This window comes from Pinus tabuliformis, chromosome 4_1 (assembly GCF_031772625.1).
Source record: "Pinus tabuliformis cultivar Carrire ecotype Pingquan chromosome 4_1, CPIR1, whole genome shotgun sequence".
Lineage (NCBI taxonomy): Eukaryota > Viridiplantae > Streptophyta > Pinopsida > Pinales > Pinaceae > Pinus > Pinus tabuliformis.
The window spans coordinates 524,268,606-524,285,576 of record NC_142303.1 but is presented as its reverse complement, the minus strand read 5'-3'; the positions used below and the strand labels follow the sequence as shown (position 1 = coordinate 524,285,576).

Genomic DNA, 16,971 nt, shown 5'->3' with positions numbered 1-16,971 from the left:
CTATAAAATTTCCAAAAAATCTCACTAAAGACAACTCCCTATTAATCAAGTTCCAATTCTAGCCTCCCTTTTATAAATCAAATTCTAGTTCCAGCGCTTCCTTTTTATAGTTAAATTCCAATCATAATTGCAAACTAAATAACAATTTCTTTATCTCTGAATCCTCAAACCTACTACGGCGTACGATAAACAATCTTTATCATCCCATAGCATCACCAACTACATATGTGGGTCCGCCATCTCCAGTTTACTTAAATTATCTAAATTTGTAAATTTGTGTTTGTGTCTGCATCACGATTTCTATTTTGAGCAGAGCATGCTAAAACGATTTTAGCGGTCCATGCCAAAAACGATTGATAGTGCATCACGAACTTGAGCAGGTGTGTTTTCATGGTATAGGAGTGAGGCCAGGCATACTATGTTACAGGGACAGGCTGCCATAAATTCCCAGCAGAAATTTCATTCGCTTCCCGTCTAAAATTTCTGCGTTCGAAGGGATATTTACATATATTCTTAATTCGTCTCCAGAGGTGTTTCAAATTTAAACAACCTTTTTTCCATTTTGTTTCCGATGAAAATTGTTCATTCAATCATTTTTTTAAATCGCTTCAATTTGTGTGAAATCTGATTTTGCCACTTTGAGCACTTAGGTTTGCTTAGATAACCATTTCCTCATTTGGGTTTCGATGAAAGCATGGTCTGTAATAGATTTTGTTTTGAATTGCAGAGAAATCAAAGCTCAAAATGGCTAGAAAGAAGATCAGAGAATATGATTCCAAGCGCCTGCTGAAAGAACATCTGAAGAGGCTTGCTGATATTGAGATTGACATCAAATCAGCCCAGGTGTGTCTCGTACAATTCAAATCAATATTGTCATTTTTTTTTCAGTGATGGATCTTGTGTGTGTCATGAATTTTTTTATGTAAGACCCTAGTGTTAGAATTCCCGCATAAGATTTGTATTATTGTCAGTCTGGTGATTATAATTCGGATTTCAACGATTGGTGGGCTTGTCTTCACAGTTGTGTGATTGATGGGTTGTGAGCAAATCTAGAGTTGAATATGTGACTGGTAATTAAAGTTTGCTCTTGTTGTCCCAGTCCAGGTTACAAATTCGACCAATTTGAATGAATTGGCAGACACGAAGCCATGGTTGTCCTCGTTAAGACTGGTTGTGAAACCGGATATGCTGTTCGGCAAACGAGGAAAGAGTGGTTTGGTAAGTGGTATGCAAATTTGATTTTTTCGTTTATTAAAGCTTCATGAAATGAAATATGTTCCCAAAAGCGAATGGGGTCCTGGTTTGGCATTGGACATGGTGGTTTGTTAGGTTACCACCAAAGGTTATTTCACCATGCAGCATGAATAAGTGGTTTGGACCAGCTCTATGTTCTGAATATTTGGATGGAAGAGTACTCCCCTGTTGCACATAGGCAAAGGGTGTTTGTGGTGCCCTACGTGTTTGAGTCAGTTGTAAGTTTAGGATTATATGTAAGTTCTAGGTATTTTGATGGAAGGGTACTCCCCTATTACAAATAGGCTATTTGTGTTGTTACACGTTTGAGTCAGTTGTAGTGATTGTACTTGAACTTAATGGAAGCACTTTGAAAAGGAGAGAAAGTTCACCCTCAAAAGATAAACGCTATTGACATTGGAACCAAAGTGGATCCGTTGGGTTTCATGGACTTTGTACATAAGCGATATTAGCCTAATTTTAATGAAGGTATGATGTATGTTTTTCATTAATGAAATAATATGCATTTTGAAAAGAAAAAATAATTTTATAGATTGTTCACTAATGAAATATAAAATAATTTAATGAAATGTTCATTTATGAAATATAAGATGGATTTTCCAAAAATGGGAAAGAGCTAATTGTCTGCAAAACACTGAAGGCAGTAAACTGGATTGAAGGGAGTAAACTGGATTAATCTGTGGGGAGATCATGTTCATTCTTGCCAGATTTTTCTCAGATTAAGTTGTGATAACCTTATAAGGGGCTATGCGTGAATTATTCCTACTATGTTTTTCAATACCATTTTGATTGTTAAATTTATCATAAGAAAAATAGTTTTGGAAGAGAACTATTTCTAGAAGGATTTCACAAATGATTTATGGATGTTAATTGTCTATGATGTATACAGGTTGCCCTAAATCTGGACTTAGCTCAGGCTGCGTTATTTGTCAGAGATCGTCTAGGAAAAGAGGTAATAAGCTATTTTCTCAAATCTTTTAGTCCCATTGATTTCCTTTCCGTTTATTGTAAAGTCTCTATCCCATTTTCTTTGAAAAATCGTGCCTGCTTATCAAGAAGATGTCGTGGCTTAACCAGGTTGAGATGGGAAATGCAAGGGCACCGATCACAACTTTCATATTGGAGCCTTTCATTCCTCATGATGACGAGTATTATCTTTCCATTCTCTCGGAACGTCTTGGTTTTACAATAAGTTTTTCTGCATGTGGAGGTATAGAAATTGAAGAGAATTGGGATAAGGTATGTGGATAACAAGCAACCTTTCAAATATCTTCCGGAAGGAACCTATAGATTTCACCCGTCAAAAAATTGTGGACTTGAAAATCATCACTTATATATGTTCGGTCACTGTCCGCATTTTAAACAAATGGTCACCATCTTATTTCTTTATTTTCTATTATTTTTGATCTCATAGACCATGAGGCTTGAATGCATAGTACTTATGTTTAATTCGAGTAACCTGCTAATTTTTAAGATGCAATATTTTAAATTTCCCTTAAATTTAATTAGTATGACTTTCTTTCACATTTCTTTAAGGATTCTATTTTGAGCTTGCGACACATTCACATTGCATGTGCAGGTTAAGACGATATTTATCCCAACAGAGAAGCCATTAACATCTGAACTCTGTGCTCCCTTGATTGCAACTCTGCCATTGGAGGTATCATTTTTACCTGTAGAATTTTTTGCATTTCTGTTGGTTGCATGTAGCAGACCTTATTGGATACTGTCTGAATCATAGAATAAAATAGCGATTGGAATTGACAGGGAGGAACAAACTTCTGTATGGAGCCTCTATTGGTACATCAACATTTGCAAAATCAATGAATGTTTTCCTCCTATTAGAATTAGAACATCCATTGTAAATTAAAAACTAACTCATGTTTCGTTCTTTTCAAGTGTATGATCATATTTTCATGGATGTTTTTTACAATTGTTTCTAGTTTAGTAAATGGTCTCTAACTTGCACTACAATATTTCTGATCAGTCCTAAATTTGTCACTTCTCAATTTGATATTGACATGAGTCCGATAGTACTTATTATCATCCTTGAATTGGAACTAATCATGACATAGATTGTGATGAGACTTACCAATCAGTCAGAGATATTAGTTTGGCACATAAAATGTTATTTATATGGTTCATGAATTTTCTTGGTTAGACCTTCTGCACTATATATCCTATCACTCTTTTTAAAGTTCTGTTTGAATATTTTATTTTTTGAGAATATGTTTCTTCTCCTACAAAAAAAAGCCATATGTATAAGGAGAACAAATAGAGTTTGCTTTTCAAGGCAAAGTTGTTGCGTTGTTTAATAAATCAAGATACTTGAAGTTGTGTGCTGAGAAACCGTGTGAAGAATTTCTCCCTGGCATTCCAAGACTTAAAATCATGAAACATTATATTTTAGCAATGGAAGATTTATATCAGATTGTATATTGATGGGGCACAGAGATCTATGTTTTGTTTTTGTAATTTAGCTACTCCATCAGTAACATACAAAAATATTACATCTTTTGCAGAATAGAGTTCAAACTCCATATAGTTCTGTCTGAGCTTATCAAAACTTTTCGTATGACTGTCTAAACTAACATGTCCTCATATAACAGTAGAGCAATACTGAAAGCTACCCAGAGGACTTAGATGTCCTACTATAACAGCATAGAAATAACAAGAGCTTACCCCATTACTTTTGAGTATCATGAGATGAGACTGTTCTATGGTGTGTTGCTAAGGATATACCCCATCCAAGATGAACTGAAAATAGGCTAAAAAAGCTAAGCCCCAGGGCTTTGAATGTTAATCTTCCACTTCTGCGACAAAGTTTACTTAGATGTAGACTGGCTGCTTGCCTGGTTGAGTGGTTGTGGCATGAGTCTGCTCTTTCTGGTCCTGCTCCTCAACTACAACTTGTATCCCCCATACAACTTTTACCAGGGCCTTGTATTTTTGGTCGAAAAGGTCCTGCTTATCCAGGATTGCTTGCTGTTGCACGATAGGACAGCAGGTTGTTCCTTCATTTGAGTTGCCTCCCTTGGATAAGGAAGGGCATTTAGTGTTGAATCCTTAGGAGATATTGGAGGTGAGAGAGAGAAGGTTGAGGAGCATTCCCTTCTCTTCAACAACCTGGGCAATAAAGGATTTGTTATGCCTATATAATTCTACCATCCCAAGGAATTGTTATGTCTACTTTGGGAGGATCCTGTATCTGGAATCCAGTGCAGTAGCTCCTCATTTACCTTCTCATTTGATGTATTGCCTCTCTTCTCCCTAGCCCTGCTCTCAATTCTCTCCACTTCAGCCTTGACGGAGGATGGAAATCTATTCTAATTTCTGGTAGCACTCGGCTGACTCCATGGCTTCCCTTTGGGCCTAGGTTAGTCTATAATGTTCAGTCTTTTCAATTGGGTTTTGATGGGCTTGAGGCCTACCTCTTTTGGTAGTACTAGTCCTACCTGCTACCAAAAGTGGGACAGTACAAAAAGAAGTGAGATGAGCTTGTATGTCTTAATGTCCTTGTGCAATCTACAAGTGTTGAAGTAGACATCATATTCTGCTGCTGGAGTGACATTAGACTCCATTGTGTCAAGGAAGGTGTTTAATAGCAAAGACAATGGAACACTTCCGAGTGATGAGGGTAAGTTTACCAAACTCAACCCATCCAAGCTGATATGGCTTGCGATAAGGTCTTGTTGATATCTTTATGTTTGAACTTTGCAACCAGCTACTGGGATACTAGATTCTTCTCACTGTTAATCTTCATAATGATGGAGGCTAACTGACCCTTGATTTGGTAGTTTTGAGTGAACAAAACCTCTTCATCATTGCATGTGTAATTTGGGGCCATCAACATTAAATGTGGAGTTGCAGAGGTGGGATCAGTGACCTCTACATTCGTTTCTCTGACAAGTTGTTTTTCAATGATAAGGGCATGAACCTTCTTAGTAAACTTGGCCTAGATAATCTTGCATTCATCATTAGAATACCCATATTTCTTGTGGTAGGAGCACTAGTTCCTCTTCTTTTGTGTCCTAGTAGTAGGTTTTGTGCCAATCGACCCCAAGTTCTGTCCACTACTATTGGGTTGGCCCTTGTAAGTGGCAAGGGGGTGAGAAGAGGAAGCCAGTGTCTTCTGATTGGTAGGATTGGATTTAGGTATCTCAGCTTCTATGTTGGAAGTAATATGGAAGGTATGCTATAGGGAACTAACATAGAATAGCTCTAGTGCCTTCCTCAAATGTGGCGCTATTGCAAAAATGAACTTAACATGGAGGGTATCTTTGGAGTCTCTTATCTTGAGCTTGATGGTATTTTTGTCGAAAAATCAATAAACTGTTGGATGGACTGTCTTGGGATTTGTCGAAGCTATAGCAACTTTTCTAGTAAAACATTCTTATCCCTTGATGGGTATAACCTTTTACAGACACATTAGTGGTTGGTTGTTGGATGCTAATTGTTGTGTGGGTTTACCATCATGTAAGGTCTTGGTACTCCATGTGAACTTTAGCAACTAGAATTTTGTTGGCTTTTGTCAAGGTTGATTGTGTTTTGAAATAAGATTCCATGTTGCATACATCCAAGAATTGAGCTTGTTGTTATTGAGAGTCCCATTAAATTTGGGCACTATCACTGAATCAATTAGCAGGGTTGCTAAGGTCCTATCAACTTTGCTGGATGGGCACACACAGGGTAGGGACCGATTGTCACCTCGGCTCAATCCCCCACTCTTTAGACCTAATTGCCTCTTAAATGGTCAAGAGAGGATTCCCAAAGGTAAACTCGGCTAACTTCAAGTAAGACTAATGCCTTAAATGGAGTCGAGAAGGAGTGGAGGAGTTGATATATGGGGCACACACAGGGTAGGGACCCATTGTCACCTCGGCTCAATCCCCCACTCTTTAGACCTAATTGCCTCTTAAATGGTCAAGAGAGGATTCCCAAAGGTAAAAGCGACTAACTCCAAGTAAGACTAGTGCCTTAAGTGGAGTCGAGAAGGAGTGGAGGAGTTGATATATGGGCTGTCCTGTTGTTTCTGAGTATGATTGAGTAGCCAAAAAATAAACAACATTTAAAATAACACCAAATGATAGAAAATATATCATGTAACTAGTCAAAATTGATGTACATAAAGCATCCTATCCATCTATGGTCTTATTTTCAGTTTGGATTGTTGGTTACGACTTATGGGTCAAAACAACTTCTTGTCCTATAAAATCAATGTTAAATTTGGCAACTAGGGCCAAACTTCACCTTGGATAGCTCATATGAGGCAGCTGATATTTTTATTGGATTCCTCTCTCCAAGAGGTATACGATTGATCTAAAGATCATCTCATTTTGACATGTACAAATGGAATTATGAATTTATTTTGTTTATGGACAAATTGTCAAGGTTGGTCAACAAACTAATGTAGGCTCAGAAGCCCAACAATCACGTCTATTCATCCTCAACATTGCATATAAATAGAAAGAGCCTCCTCTTCATTTAGACACTTCACTTACTCACATATCTCTCTCTCCTTCATTGACTGGGTACGAATTTTTGAGGCAACTATCCACATGTGTGAAGAAGGGTAGTTTTGTTCCTGCGTTGACAGTGTTGTTTGAAGTTGCAGGAAGGGTGTTTGACCAATGTTGTTTTGTGAGGGTTATCTTTGTTTGGGCAGGCCACATTTTTGGGCACAGAAAACGAGGCAAACCGTACTGTTTGACCAACGTTGACTATAGAAGGGTTTGACTGTAGCGTTGACTTTCGTTGACTAGGTTTGACTAGATATTTTTAGACTATTTTTGTGCTGATTTGACTTGCTGTTGGAGGCCAAGTTGACCAAGTTTTACCGAGTTGTTTTGAAGGTCAAATTCTTCCCTGTTGACCAGCGTTGACTTTCTGGTTAGGGCTTTTTGTAACTGCTGTTTGTTGGGACAAATTTCACTATGATTGGGCAAGTGAATATTACATATTGTACTCTCTCTCTGCTGAACTTTTGAAGAATAATAAGAAGAATTGATCAAAGGGTTTCCCCACATTGGGGTTTGTCTCTGGCTGGTGCCATATCTTTTGTCCTCTTGTCTTGGCTTGTCTTCTACTGTTATTGTTTATGTTCTATCTACATTTTACTATCATGTTGATGTGATTGCTAATCTGGATATTGATATTAGGCTAATAAGAAAATTGAAGTAAAATTGCTCTTAAGCATAGAATATACCACTGTTATCTAAAATTAACATGGTATCAAAGCTAAGGTGAAGACAAAGCCCAAGCAAGAGTGAAAAGAGCAGTCACTGAGATCCTTTGATCAAGGACAGGATTCAATGGCCTCCACATCCTACTTCAAGTTTGATGACAAGCTTCATGATAAATCTGATTATCATGCATGGAAGATGTCTCTTGATTTGACTTTAGAAGAATAAGATGTTATGGACTATGTGCAGGGAAAGATTACTGAAGGGTGAAGTCAAAGCAAAGAAGATCATCAGGGATTCTATTCATAAGCATTTAGTTGCTTACGTCTCCGATTTGAACACATCAAAGGAGATATATGACAGGTTGGTTGGCATGTTCAAAGCTAGCAATGCAAACCAAGTTCTCTTTCTCAAGAACAAATTGAAGGACATAAAGAAGGGAAGAGGTGAAGATATTCAATGCTTCTTCATGAGGATTACTGAGATAAAAAATGATCTTCTTTTGATTGGAGAAGTTATTGCTGATAGGGAGCTTACTCTCATTGCCCTTGGAGGACTCCCTCGTGAATGGCACGTGTTCAACACTACTATTCTTAACAACGACAGGATTCCAGGTTTTGAAGAATTGCTGACCAGATGTTCTCAAGAAGAAACAAGGATGATGGAACTAGATATGCCTTCAAATAGGAATGATCCTACTGCATTCTCCGCTCATGCTAAAAAGAAGAACAATGCAGGTTCAAAGAAGCAATGTCAAGGAAGATCGGGTTTCAAGAATGGAAGGAAGGGAAGATGCTTCATTTGCAACAAGTTTGGCCACTATGCTAGGGAGTGTCCTAATAGAAGGGATACACCTCATGATGATGACAACCACAACAATAACAATTTCAGGGCAACAACAATCAAAGGAATGGCAGATTCAACAACAAAGGAAAAGGAATGCTCCTGCTACTCAACATGGAAATGGTCGCCCTCCCAAGAGATCAAGAAACTCTAGGTATGATGAATCTAATGTTGTTGATAACAAGCAAAAATAATTTTATCTTATATCTGCCCTCTCTACTGCATCTCCTCCGGACACTTTGGGAAATTGGTTGATTGATAGTGGTGCCTCAAGGCACTTCACTGGGTATAAGGAAGCTCTTTCAAATCTGATTGAAAAGGATACAAATTTGGAAATTATCCTTGGAGACAATGCCACCTATCCCGTGAAGGGAGTTGGGAAGGTTACTGTTGGGTCCCTATAATACTAGTGATTACCCCATTACTATTGTAGTTATACCCCTTATTTATATTGTTGTGCCCCTATTACCCCCATATTGTTATTTCTGTGCCCCATAGAATCCCTCTATTGTTATTTTTGTGGCTTTATATTATTATTGTTAGGTCGGCTGGATTATATTGTGACTCCTTAGACTCCTATATATAGAAAGGAGGTTTTGTCATTTGTATCATCCAAGAATTGTTCATTTATGTAATGTAAAGGAGGTTGCCCCCTCGAAGAGGCTGAATTCTAAGGCGTTGATCTATCTTTTCTTGAGCTGGTTTCATAACATTTGGTATCAGAGCTTTGGATTCTAGGGTTTCGCTGCTCCAAACAGGTCATCGTGGCATTTTCGCTATAACTTTTTTTCTGTGACGTTTCAGAAGTCGCAAAAAAAACCCATTTGAGAAGAAATCGCGCTGAACCTTGGGTCTGAATTTCAGAGCTTTTCGTGCGATATTTGCGGAGATATGATCTGAGGAAGTTGGTCTTTTTGCAGACTCCTGAATTACATTCAAAACAGGTGACCTGGGGAAAATCGTCATAACTTTCTCTCTGGGGATCGGATTGAAATTTCGTAAGAAGGTACAGAAAGAGGACGGACTGTAGTTTCTTGTGTGTGTGTTTCAGATTCAAAGGTTGAAACAGTGACTCGTGGCACGTCGTACAAGTTCGCTCTACTGAACCAGTCTAAAAGCAAGTCACTGTGGGAGATTTCACATAACTCTTCCTTGGAGAATCCAATTTGGCTCAGACTTGTGGCATTGGAAAGAGGACAGAGAAGGCTACTACAGGTAGCAATTTCAGAACTGGATGATCCGAAATTACAGAGATACATCAGATTCAATATCAGGCTTCTATAAAGTGAAAAAAGGTGTGTAGTTTTTTTTTAAATTTTTGTGTAAGCTTGGTTTAACGGAATTCAAAGGGCATAGTAAAGCATTATTATCGGTAACTGATGCCCCGAGGAAAGAAAATGCAAACACCTAAACCTGAAAGCTCTAGCATGACTCATGAAGAAGAGGAAGAAATGCTACATGATATATCAAAATTACAAGAACAAGTGCAACAAATGTCACGCTCACAAAAGCTAAGATAAGTGGCGTGGAATCTAAGATAAATGGTGTGGAATCTAAGATAAATGGCGTGGAATCTAAGATAAAGGGCATGGAAGCTAAGATGGAGGATTCGATGGCAAATTTGAAGATAGATTTGAAGACAGACATGGAAGAATTGAAGAAGTTGCTACAAGAAAGGGTCACTAATGGTGAAAAGGTAGTAAAGGAAACTCATGATGAGAACAAAAGAAATGTTAATCATGATTCCATAGACACTAATGTTGGATCGAAGAATCACCATATTCCAAAAATCGATATGAGGAAGTTTGATGGCAAGGATCCCGCCACATGGATATTACAGATGGAGCAATTCTTCGATCTCAATAATGTGCAAAACACACAAAAGGTACGTATGGCAACTGTATATTTGGAACCAAATCAGTTTGTATGGTATCAATGGCTTTGCTCTCGTAAACAATTTATCACTTGGGCAATTTTTACGGAAGAATTGATAGCACATTATGAGGATACAAAAAGCAACACTTTTTTTAGCCAATTGATAAGTCTCAAACAAAAGGGTTCAATAATGGAGCACATTGAGGAGTTCCAAAAATTGAACATAAGGGTAAAAGATATTCCAGAGGAGCATAGGATTGATGTGTTCATAGGGTCTTTAAAGGATAATATCCAACATGATGTTCGCCTTTGGGAACCTGATTCATTAGAGAAGGCATTCAGGTTAGCAAGAAAAATGGAGAGCAAAATTATGGCAACCAGGAAGCATACCACTCACAACTATAAAGACGAAAGTGTTGTTGCCACAACCTATAAGGTTGACACCACAACAATTGGAAGAAAAAAGAGCAAAAGGGCTTTGTTACAGTTGTGATAGCAAATACAGTAAAGGTCATAAGTGTGCTGAGAAGAAATTATTCTACATAGATTGTGAAGAGGAAGAAGAAAAGGAGCAAGAAAGGTCAAAAGAAGAAGATATACTCCAGGAACAAAGCCTAGATGAAGAACAAATAAATCCGACCATATCTTGTAATGCATTGGCGGGAATTACCACTCCTCAAACCATCAAGATAGAAGGACAAATCAAGAAGAAAAAGGTAATAGTGTTGATTGATTCAGGAAGCACCCACAATTTTGTTCATTGTAGGGTAGCAAAAGAATTGAATTGCTTCCTATATCCAGCACCAGAGTGTCAAGTGATGATTGCAAATGGAGGAACAATAAATTGCTCTGGAAAGTGCCATAATATCAAGCTATCCATGGGAGAATATGTATTGACTAGCCCAATGCTTTCCATTCCAATGGGAGGTGCTGATGTTGTACTAGGAGTCCAATGGCTACAATCCTTGGGTACAATAGCTTTTAATTTTCAAGAACTTTTCATCAAATTTTCTACGGAAGGAAAGGAAGTTGAATTAAGGGGTATTGCAGGGAAACCAGGAAAGATAATCAGCTCTAATGGCATGACAAAGCTTCTAAAAAAGGAGCAAAGAGGTGTAATTGCACAATTATGTTCGCTAGATGTTTCCACATTGGAATCATCTATTTCTCCAGATCTCCAAAAAGTCCTGGACAATCATTCCAAGGTATTTGAGACTCCCAAAGGTCTCCCACCTATGCGTGATCATGATCATGCTATTCATCTGATTCCAGGAAGTGTTCCTCCAAACATCAGGCCGTACAGATATCCCTATGTCCAAAAAAGTGAAATTGAACGTATGGTTGCAGAAATGCTAGAGGCTGGTATAATTCAACCGAGTCAAAGTTCTTTCTCAGCTCCAGTAGTATTGGTGCACAAGAAGGATGGATCATGGCGCATGTGTCCGGATTATAGGGAGCTCAACAAGCTCACTATTAAAGATAAGTTCCCCATTCCTGTCATTGATGAATTACTGGATGAATTGCATGGATCAATTTACTTCACCAAGTTGGATCTTCGTTCGGGATATCATCAAATCAGAATGAAGATTGAAGACATTCCGAAAACGGCATTTAGAACTCATGAGGGTCATTATGAATTTTTGGTCATGCCTTTTGGCCTTACCAATGCACCTTCAACATTTCAAGGTTTGATGAATTCAATTTTCAAACCATTCCTTAGAAAATTTGTGTTAGTATTTTTTGATGATATACTAATCTACAGCAAGTCTTGGAAGGATCATGTTGAACATGTTGACAGGGTGCTACAACTATTGGAGGAGAAACAATTATATGCAAAAAGATCCAAATGTTTCTTTGGAGTCCAGGAGGTGGAATATTTGGGTCATATTGTATCTCATGAAGGAGTTAAGGTAGACCCTAGCAAAATTAAAGCCATTAAGGAATGGAAAATCCCCACATCCATAAAGCATCTGCGAGGATTTCTTGGGTTGACAGGGTATTATCGCAAGTTTGTTAAGAATTATGGGAGAATAGCAGCACCTCTAACAACATTATTGAAGAAAGATTCATTTTCATGGACTCCGGAAGCAACAAAGGCCTTTGAACATCTTAAAGAGGCAATGTGCCAAGCACCGGTCTTAGCTACACCGGACTTCACAAAAACCTTTATTGTGGAATGTGATGCTTCAGGAAATGGAATTGGTGCTGTTCTAATGCAAGATGAAAGACCCATTGCTTTTGAAAGTCGTCCAATCAAGGGAAAGTTTTTAAGCAAAGCTATTTATGAGAAGGAAATGTTGGCAATACTCCATGCACTTAAGAAATGGCGACCCTACCTAATGGGAAGACACTTCAAGGTAAAAACGGATCATGATAGCCTTAAATACTTTTTAGAACAAAGATTATCCTCTGAAGAGCAACAAAAGTGGGTCACAAAGATGTTGGGTTATGACTTTGAAATCATCTACAAAAAAGGGAAGCAAAATGTGGTGGCAGATGCACTCTCAAGAAAGGATGAGGATGTGGAAGCATTGTTGTGTGCCATTTCTATTATCCAACCAGATTGGATAAACGAAGCAAGGGAGGAATGGAAGAATGACGAAGAAGTGTGGGCACTTATTCGAAAGCTACAACAAGATTCCAGTACTTCTGATACATTTAGCTGGCAAAATGATTCGTTATGGTACAAAGATCGCTTATACCTCTGTAAGAATTCCCAGCTAAAACAAAAGATTCTTATGGAATTGCACACTTCTCCCTTAGGAGGGCACTCAGGATTTTTAAAAACTTACCACAGGGTTAAGAAGGAATTTTTTTGGGATGGCCTTAAATCAGATATTCAAAAGTTTGTGGCGGAATGTTTGGTTTGCCAACAAAATAAAGTTGAAACAATTAAGACACCGGGTCTATTACAACCTTTATCCATTCCAAGCCAACGTTGGGAGGAGGTTTCAATGGATTTTATCACAGGTTTACCCAAGTCTGAGGGAAAGAGTGTCATCATGGTGGTAGTTGACAGACTTACCAAGTATGCACACTTTTGTGCATTATCACATCCATTTAAAGCCAGTACAGTTTCTACTGCATTTATGGAAACAGTTCAAAAGCTACATGGAAACCCAAAGATTATTGTAAGTGACAGAGATCCCATTTTCACTGGAAATTTTTGGACAGAATTATTTTCTTGTCTTGGTACTCAGTTAGCTCATAGCTCATCTTATCATCCTCAATCTGATGGGCAAACTGAGATAGTAAACAAATGTTTGGAAGGATATCTTCGTTGCTTTGTATCTGATAAACAGACACAATGGGTCAAATGGTTGCCTCTGGCTGAATGGTGGTATAACACTTCCTTCCATACAGCAACAAAAATGACCCCATTTATGGCACTTTATGGGTATCAACCACCATCCATCACATCATATTTAAGAGAAAATTCTAAGGTTCAGGCAGTGGAACATCACATCGAACATCAACAACAAGTCCTCCAACTCTTAAAGGATAACCTCGTGTTGGCACAAAATAGAATGAAACAACAGGCAGATCAACATCGCAGTGAAAGAAGTTTTGATGTAGGTGATTGGGTATTCCTACGGCTACAACCATATAAGCAAATGTCCCTAAAGCAAGCTAAGAAGGATAATAAATTATCACCAAAGTATTATGGTCCGTACAAGGTGTTGCAAAAGATTGGTACTATGGCATACAAATTGGAGCTTCCTGCAGCTTCTCGATTGCACCCAGTTTTCCATGTTTCATGTTTAAAGAAGGTTATAGGTGACAAGCTCCCAATTCAAACAATATTGCCAGAACTTGACGAGGAAGGAAAAATTATATTGGAACCGGAAGCAGTCACAGAAACAAGAACTCGACAGCTACGAAATCGATCAATTTCAGAGTATCTTATCAAGTGGAAGAACTTATCCGCTGAAGATTCCACATGGGAGGATGAGAATTTTATGCAGAAGTATCCAGAACTACTCAAGCGTTGAGGACAACACTTTTTTGAAGGAGAGGGGCATGTTGGGTCCCTATAATACTAGTGATTACCCCATTACTATTGTAGTTATACCCCTTATTTATATTGTTGTGCCCCTATTACCCCCATATTGTTATTTCTGTGCCCCATAGAATCCCTCTATTGTTATTTTTGTGGCTTTATATTATTATTGTTAAGTCGGCTGGATTATATTGTGACTCCTTAGACTCCTATATATAGAAAGAAGGTTTTGTCATTTGTATCATCCAAGAATTGTTCATTTATGTAATGTAAAGGAGGTTGCCCCCTCGAAGAGGCTGAATTCTAAGGCGTTGATCTATCTTTTTTATCTTTTCTTGCGCTGGTTTCATAACAGTTACTCTTCAATTGAATCAAGGTAACACTATTCATCTACAAGAAGTACTATATGTACCCGATCTAATGAAGAATCTAGTATCTATCTCGACAATGGAGGACAAAGGATTCAAGGTGGCATTCATCAATGGAAAAGTACATGTGTGGAATAAAAATTTCAAAGATGCATTTAAACTTGGATTCAGGGTTGATAACCTATATCAAGTTGGCGGAAGTCCATTAGGAGCTATGTCTTGCGACACATCACTTCAATCCAAGTTATGGCACTGGAGGTTTGCCCATCTACATTATAAGGTTCTACCCGATGTGAGGAAGATGGTGACAGGTATGCCCGAATTTAAAGTAGAACATGAAGGTGTTTGTCAGGGGTTGTTACACTAAAAAATGTCACCATGACTATTTACAGTTAGTATGGCTCAATCAACAGTCATGCTACCCTCTTAGGCAAGTCTTATGCCTCTGCTCTCTATGTCAAACTCCAAAAAAGAGAGAAAGTCTTGTATAAATGTATTTATCTCTGGGGGCGCAGGTTCTCTCAACCTTACCTGCGGGGACGCTCCCAATGTTCACAAAAACTGCGTCCAAAGACGCTCTGTATGTAAAGGAGCAGGTGCGTCCCCCTGTAAAGGTTAGAATGCGCAAGTTTCATCTTTAAAAAGTTACTTGTGGTCATTTCTAGAGCATTCTAGAAGGTTGTTCGACGTGTATTGAGCGCCTCCAGATGGTTCATGCACTCCTATCAAAGAGGAACTTATCCTATCAATAAGGGACCTATCCCACCCAAAGAGGGGATTATCCCATTGATGGTGGACTTGATTAACCTCCTCTTGAGCACTATAAATACGGGCATTGGGCCAGAAGGAGGAGAGGTTGAAGCTATACATTTTCTAAGGGTAAATGTTGCAGGAATTAGGACTCCCATTTAGAAGCTTGTGAGGAGAGATTGCCATCTTTGCTTGTTCTATTTGGAAGTGGGTGTGCTTTGTCAAAGTAAAGGAGAACTCTTGATGGACCCTGGGAAGGACTTGCACAACACCAAGGCTCAGGTTGTATTTGTTCCTTTTGTTACCTATTAATGCAAATGAGTCCATTCTTCTCAATAACTTGTTATTTATGAGTTATTTCATGTACTCCTTGGTCTATATGTTGAATATGCTTTGTTTTATGTTATAATCAGGTGCTATTTAATGGTTTGACTGTTGGTGATTGCAGGTTTTGGAGAAAAGGAGGAGCTCATCCAGATCAACAAAGCTTGGACTTCTACAACAGCGTTTGGACAAAGGTAAGAACAAAACACTTGATATCTCATATCATAATGCATGTTTAGAGAAGGATAGATCTTGTTTGTCTTGTTTGTCACTAGAGAGTCTTAGGCTCCTAGGGAGGTTGGTTGTGTCCGCACAATCGACTCTTTCCGCCTGACAAATTGGCGACTTACTGACCATGGGAGCCATTTTCGAAACATCATGATGACTGAGCTTACAAGCCAGCTTGGTTTGCGCCACGATAGCTCTACTCCTTATTATCCGCAAGCCAACGGTTTGGTTGAGTCTATCAACAAAGTTCTGGTTATCATGATCCGACGAACCATTGGTGTTCATCGGTCGAATTGGCACAACATGTTATTTTCAGCGCTATGGGCATACCGAACCTCAGTGAAAAATTCAACAGGGTTCCCATTGTTCTCCCTGTGGAAGAACCATGTCCGGATCATGTCGAAAATCTACTCCGGCATACGGAAAGTCCTAGATCGAAAAAACCTGGTCCTCTAACCAGTGAAAATAACTATCAGTGAATCGAACAACCGTCGCGCCCTCGTCAGGATGCCGGGCCATCACCGCAACCCATCGTACCAGCTTTGGCTCCCGAGGACCCAAGATATCAATAGTGAGTTGCTGAGGGATCAGCATCGGCACTCTCTCTAAGGCAAAGCTCACGACTAAAGGCCCATATCCAAAAGTTTTCAGTCGTCTGTTCTTTGCCTTAGTCAGTTGGCTCTTCATATTAGCCGACACAGCATCACACCAGTTGAAAATGGTGCCTTGGTAACAGTCAATTGCCATCCGCATTTGGGACCCAGAAGCAATGTGCAAAGCGGCCGCGCCGCAAATTCTGGTAACCGTGAAAGCTATAACTTTGAGTTCACGCAGAGAGATGTGTTTGATTTCCACGCCTTTCGCATGGTGTGAATTGGGTGTGCACCAATCTTCCCGGAGACTAACAAGGGATTGGCCACCCGGCCTAGTCCCGGCTAGATTGAGTTGCTCACCTCTATTCGGCAAGCCAGTGAGAAAGTATACATCAGAGGGCTCTATCTCGAGCTGGTGCCCTCCGATGTAAAAGCATTGTTCTTGAACGTTCCATCTCTCAACCAGCCATTCCAAGAATCTTACCTGAGCCCTCATGCCCGGTATGGCCCAGTATTTATATAACCCGCATGCTTTTAGGGCATCCAGGGAAGGT

General features: G+C 39.0%; 1 protein-coding gene across 3 annotated transcripts in view; it reads left to right on the top strand.

Moving 5' to 3' along the window:
• Positions 1 to 272: 272 nt before the first annotated feature.
• LOC149176894 (ATP-citrate synthase alpha chain protein 3-like) overlaps positions 273 to 16,971 on the top strand; it is a 292,463-nt gene continuing 275,764 nt past the window's right edge. Inside the window, exons 1-7 of one of the 3 annotated variants that reach the window (XM_089419998.1) lie at positions 273 to 530; positions 728 to 843; positions 1,105 to 1,218; positions 2,144 to 2,206; positions 2,332 to 2,493; positions 2,834 to 2,914; positions 3,022 to 3,054. In XM_089419998.1, coding sequence (XP_089276124.1) covers positions 745 to 843; positions 1,105 to 1,218; positions 2,144 to 2,206; positions 2,332 to 2,493; positions 2,834 to 2,914; positions 3,022 to 3,054 — 552 coding nt within the window. In that variant the 5' untranslated portion in view covers positions 273 to 530; positions 728 to 744. The remainder of the gene's footprint in view (positions 531 to 727; positions 844 to 1,104; positions 1,219 to 2,143; positions 2,207 to 2,331; positions 2,494 to 2,833; positions 2,915 to 3,021; positions 3,055 to 16,971) is intronic. The other 2 variants (XM_089419996.1, XM_089419997.1) reach the window with 2 other exon arrangements.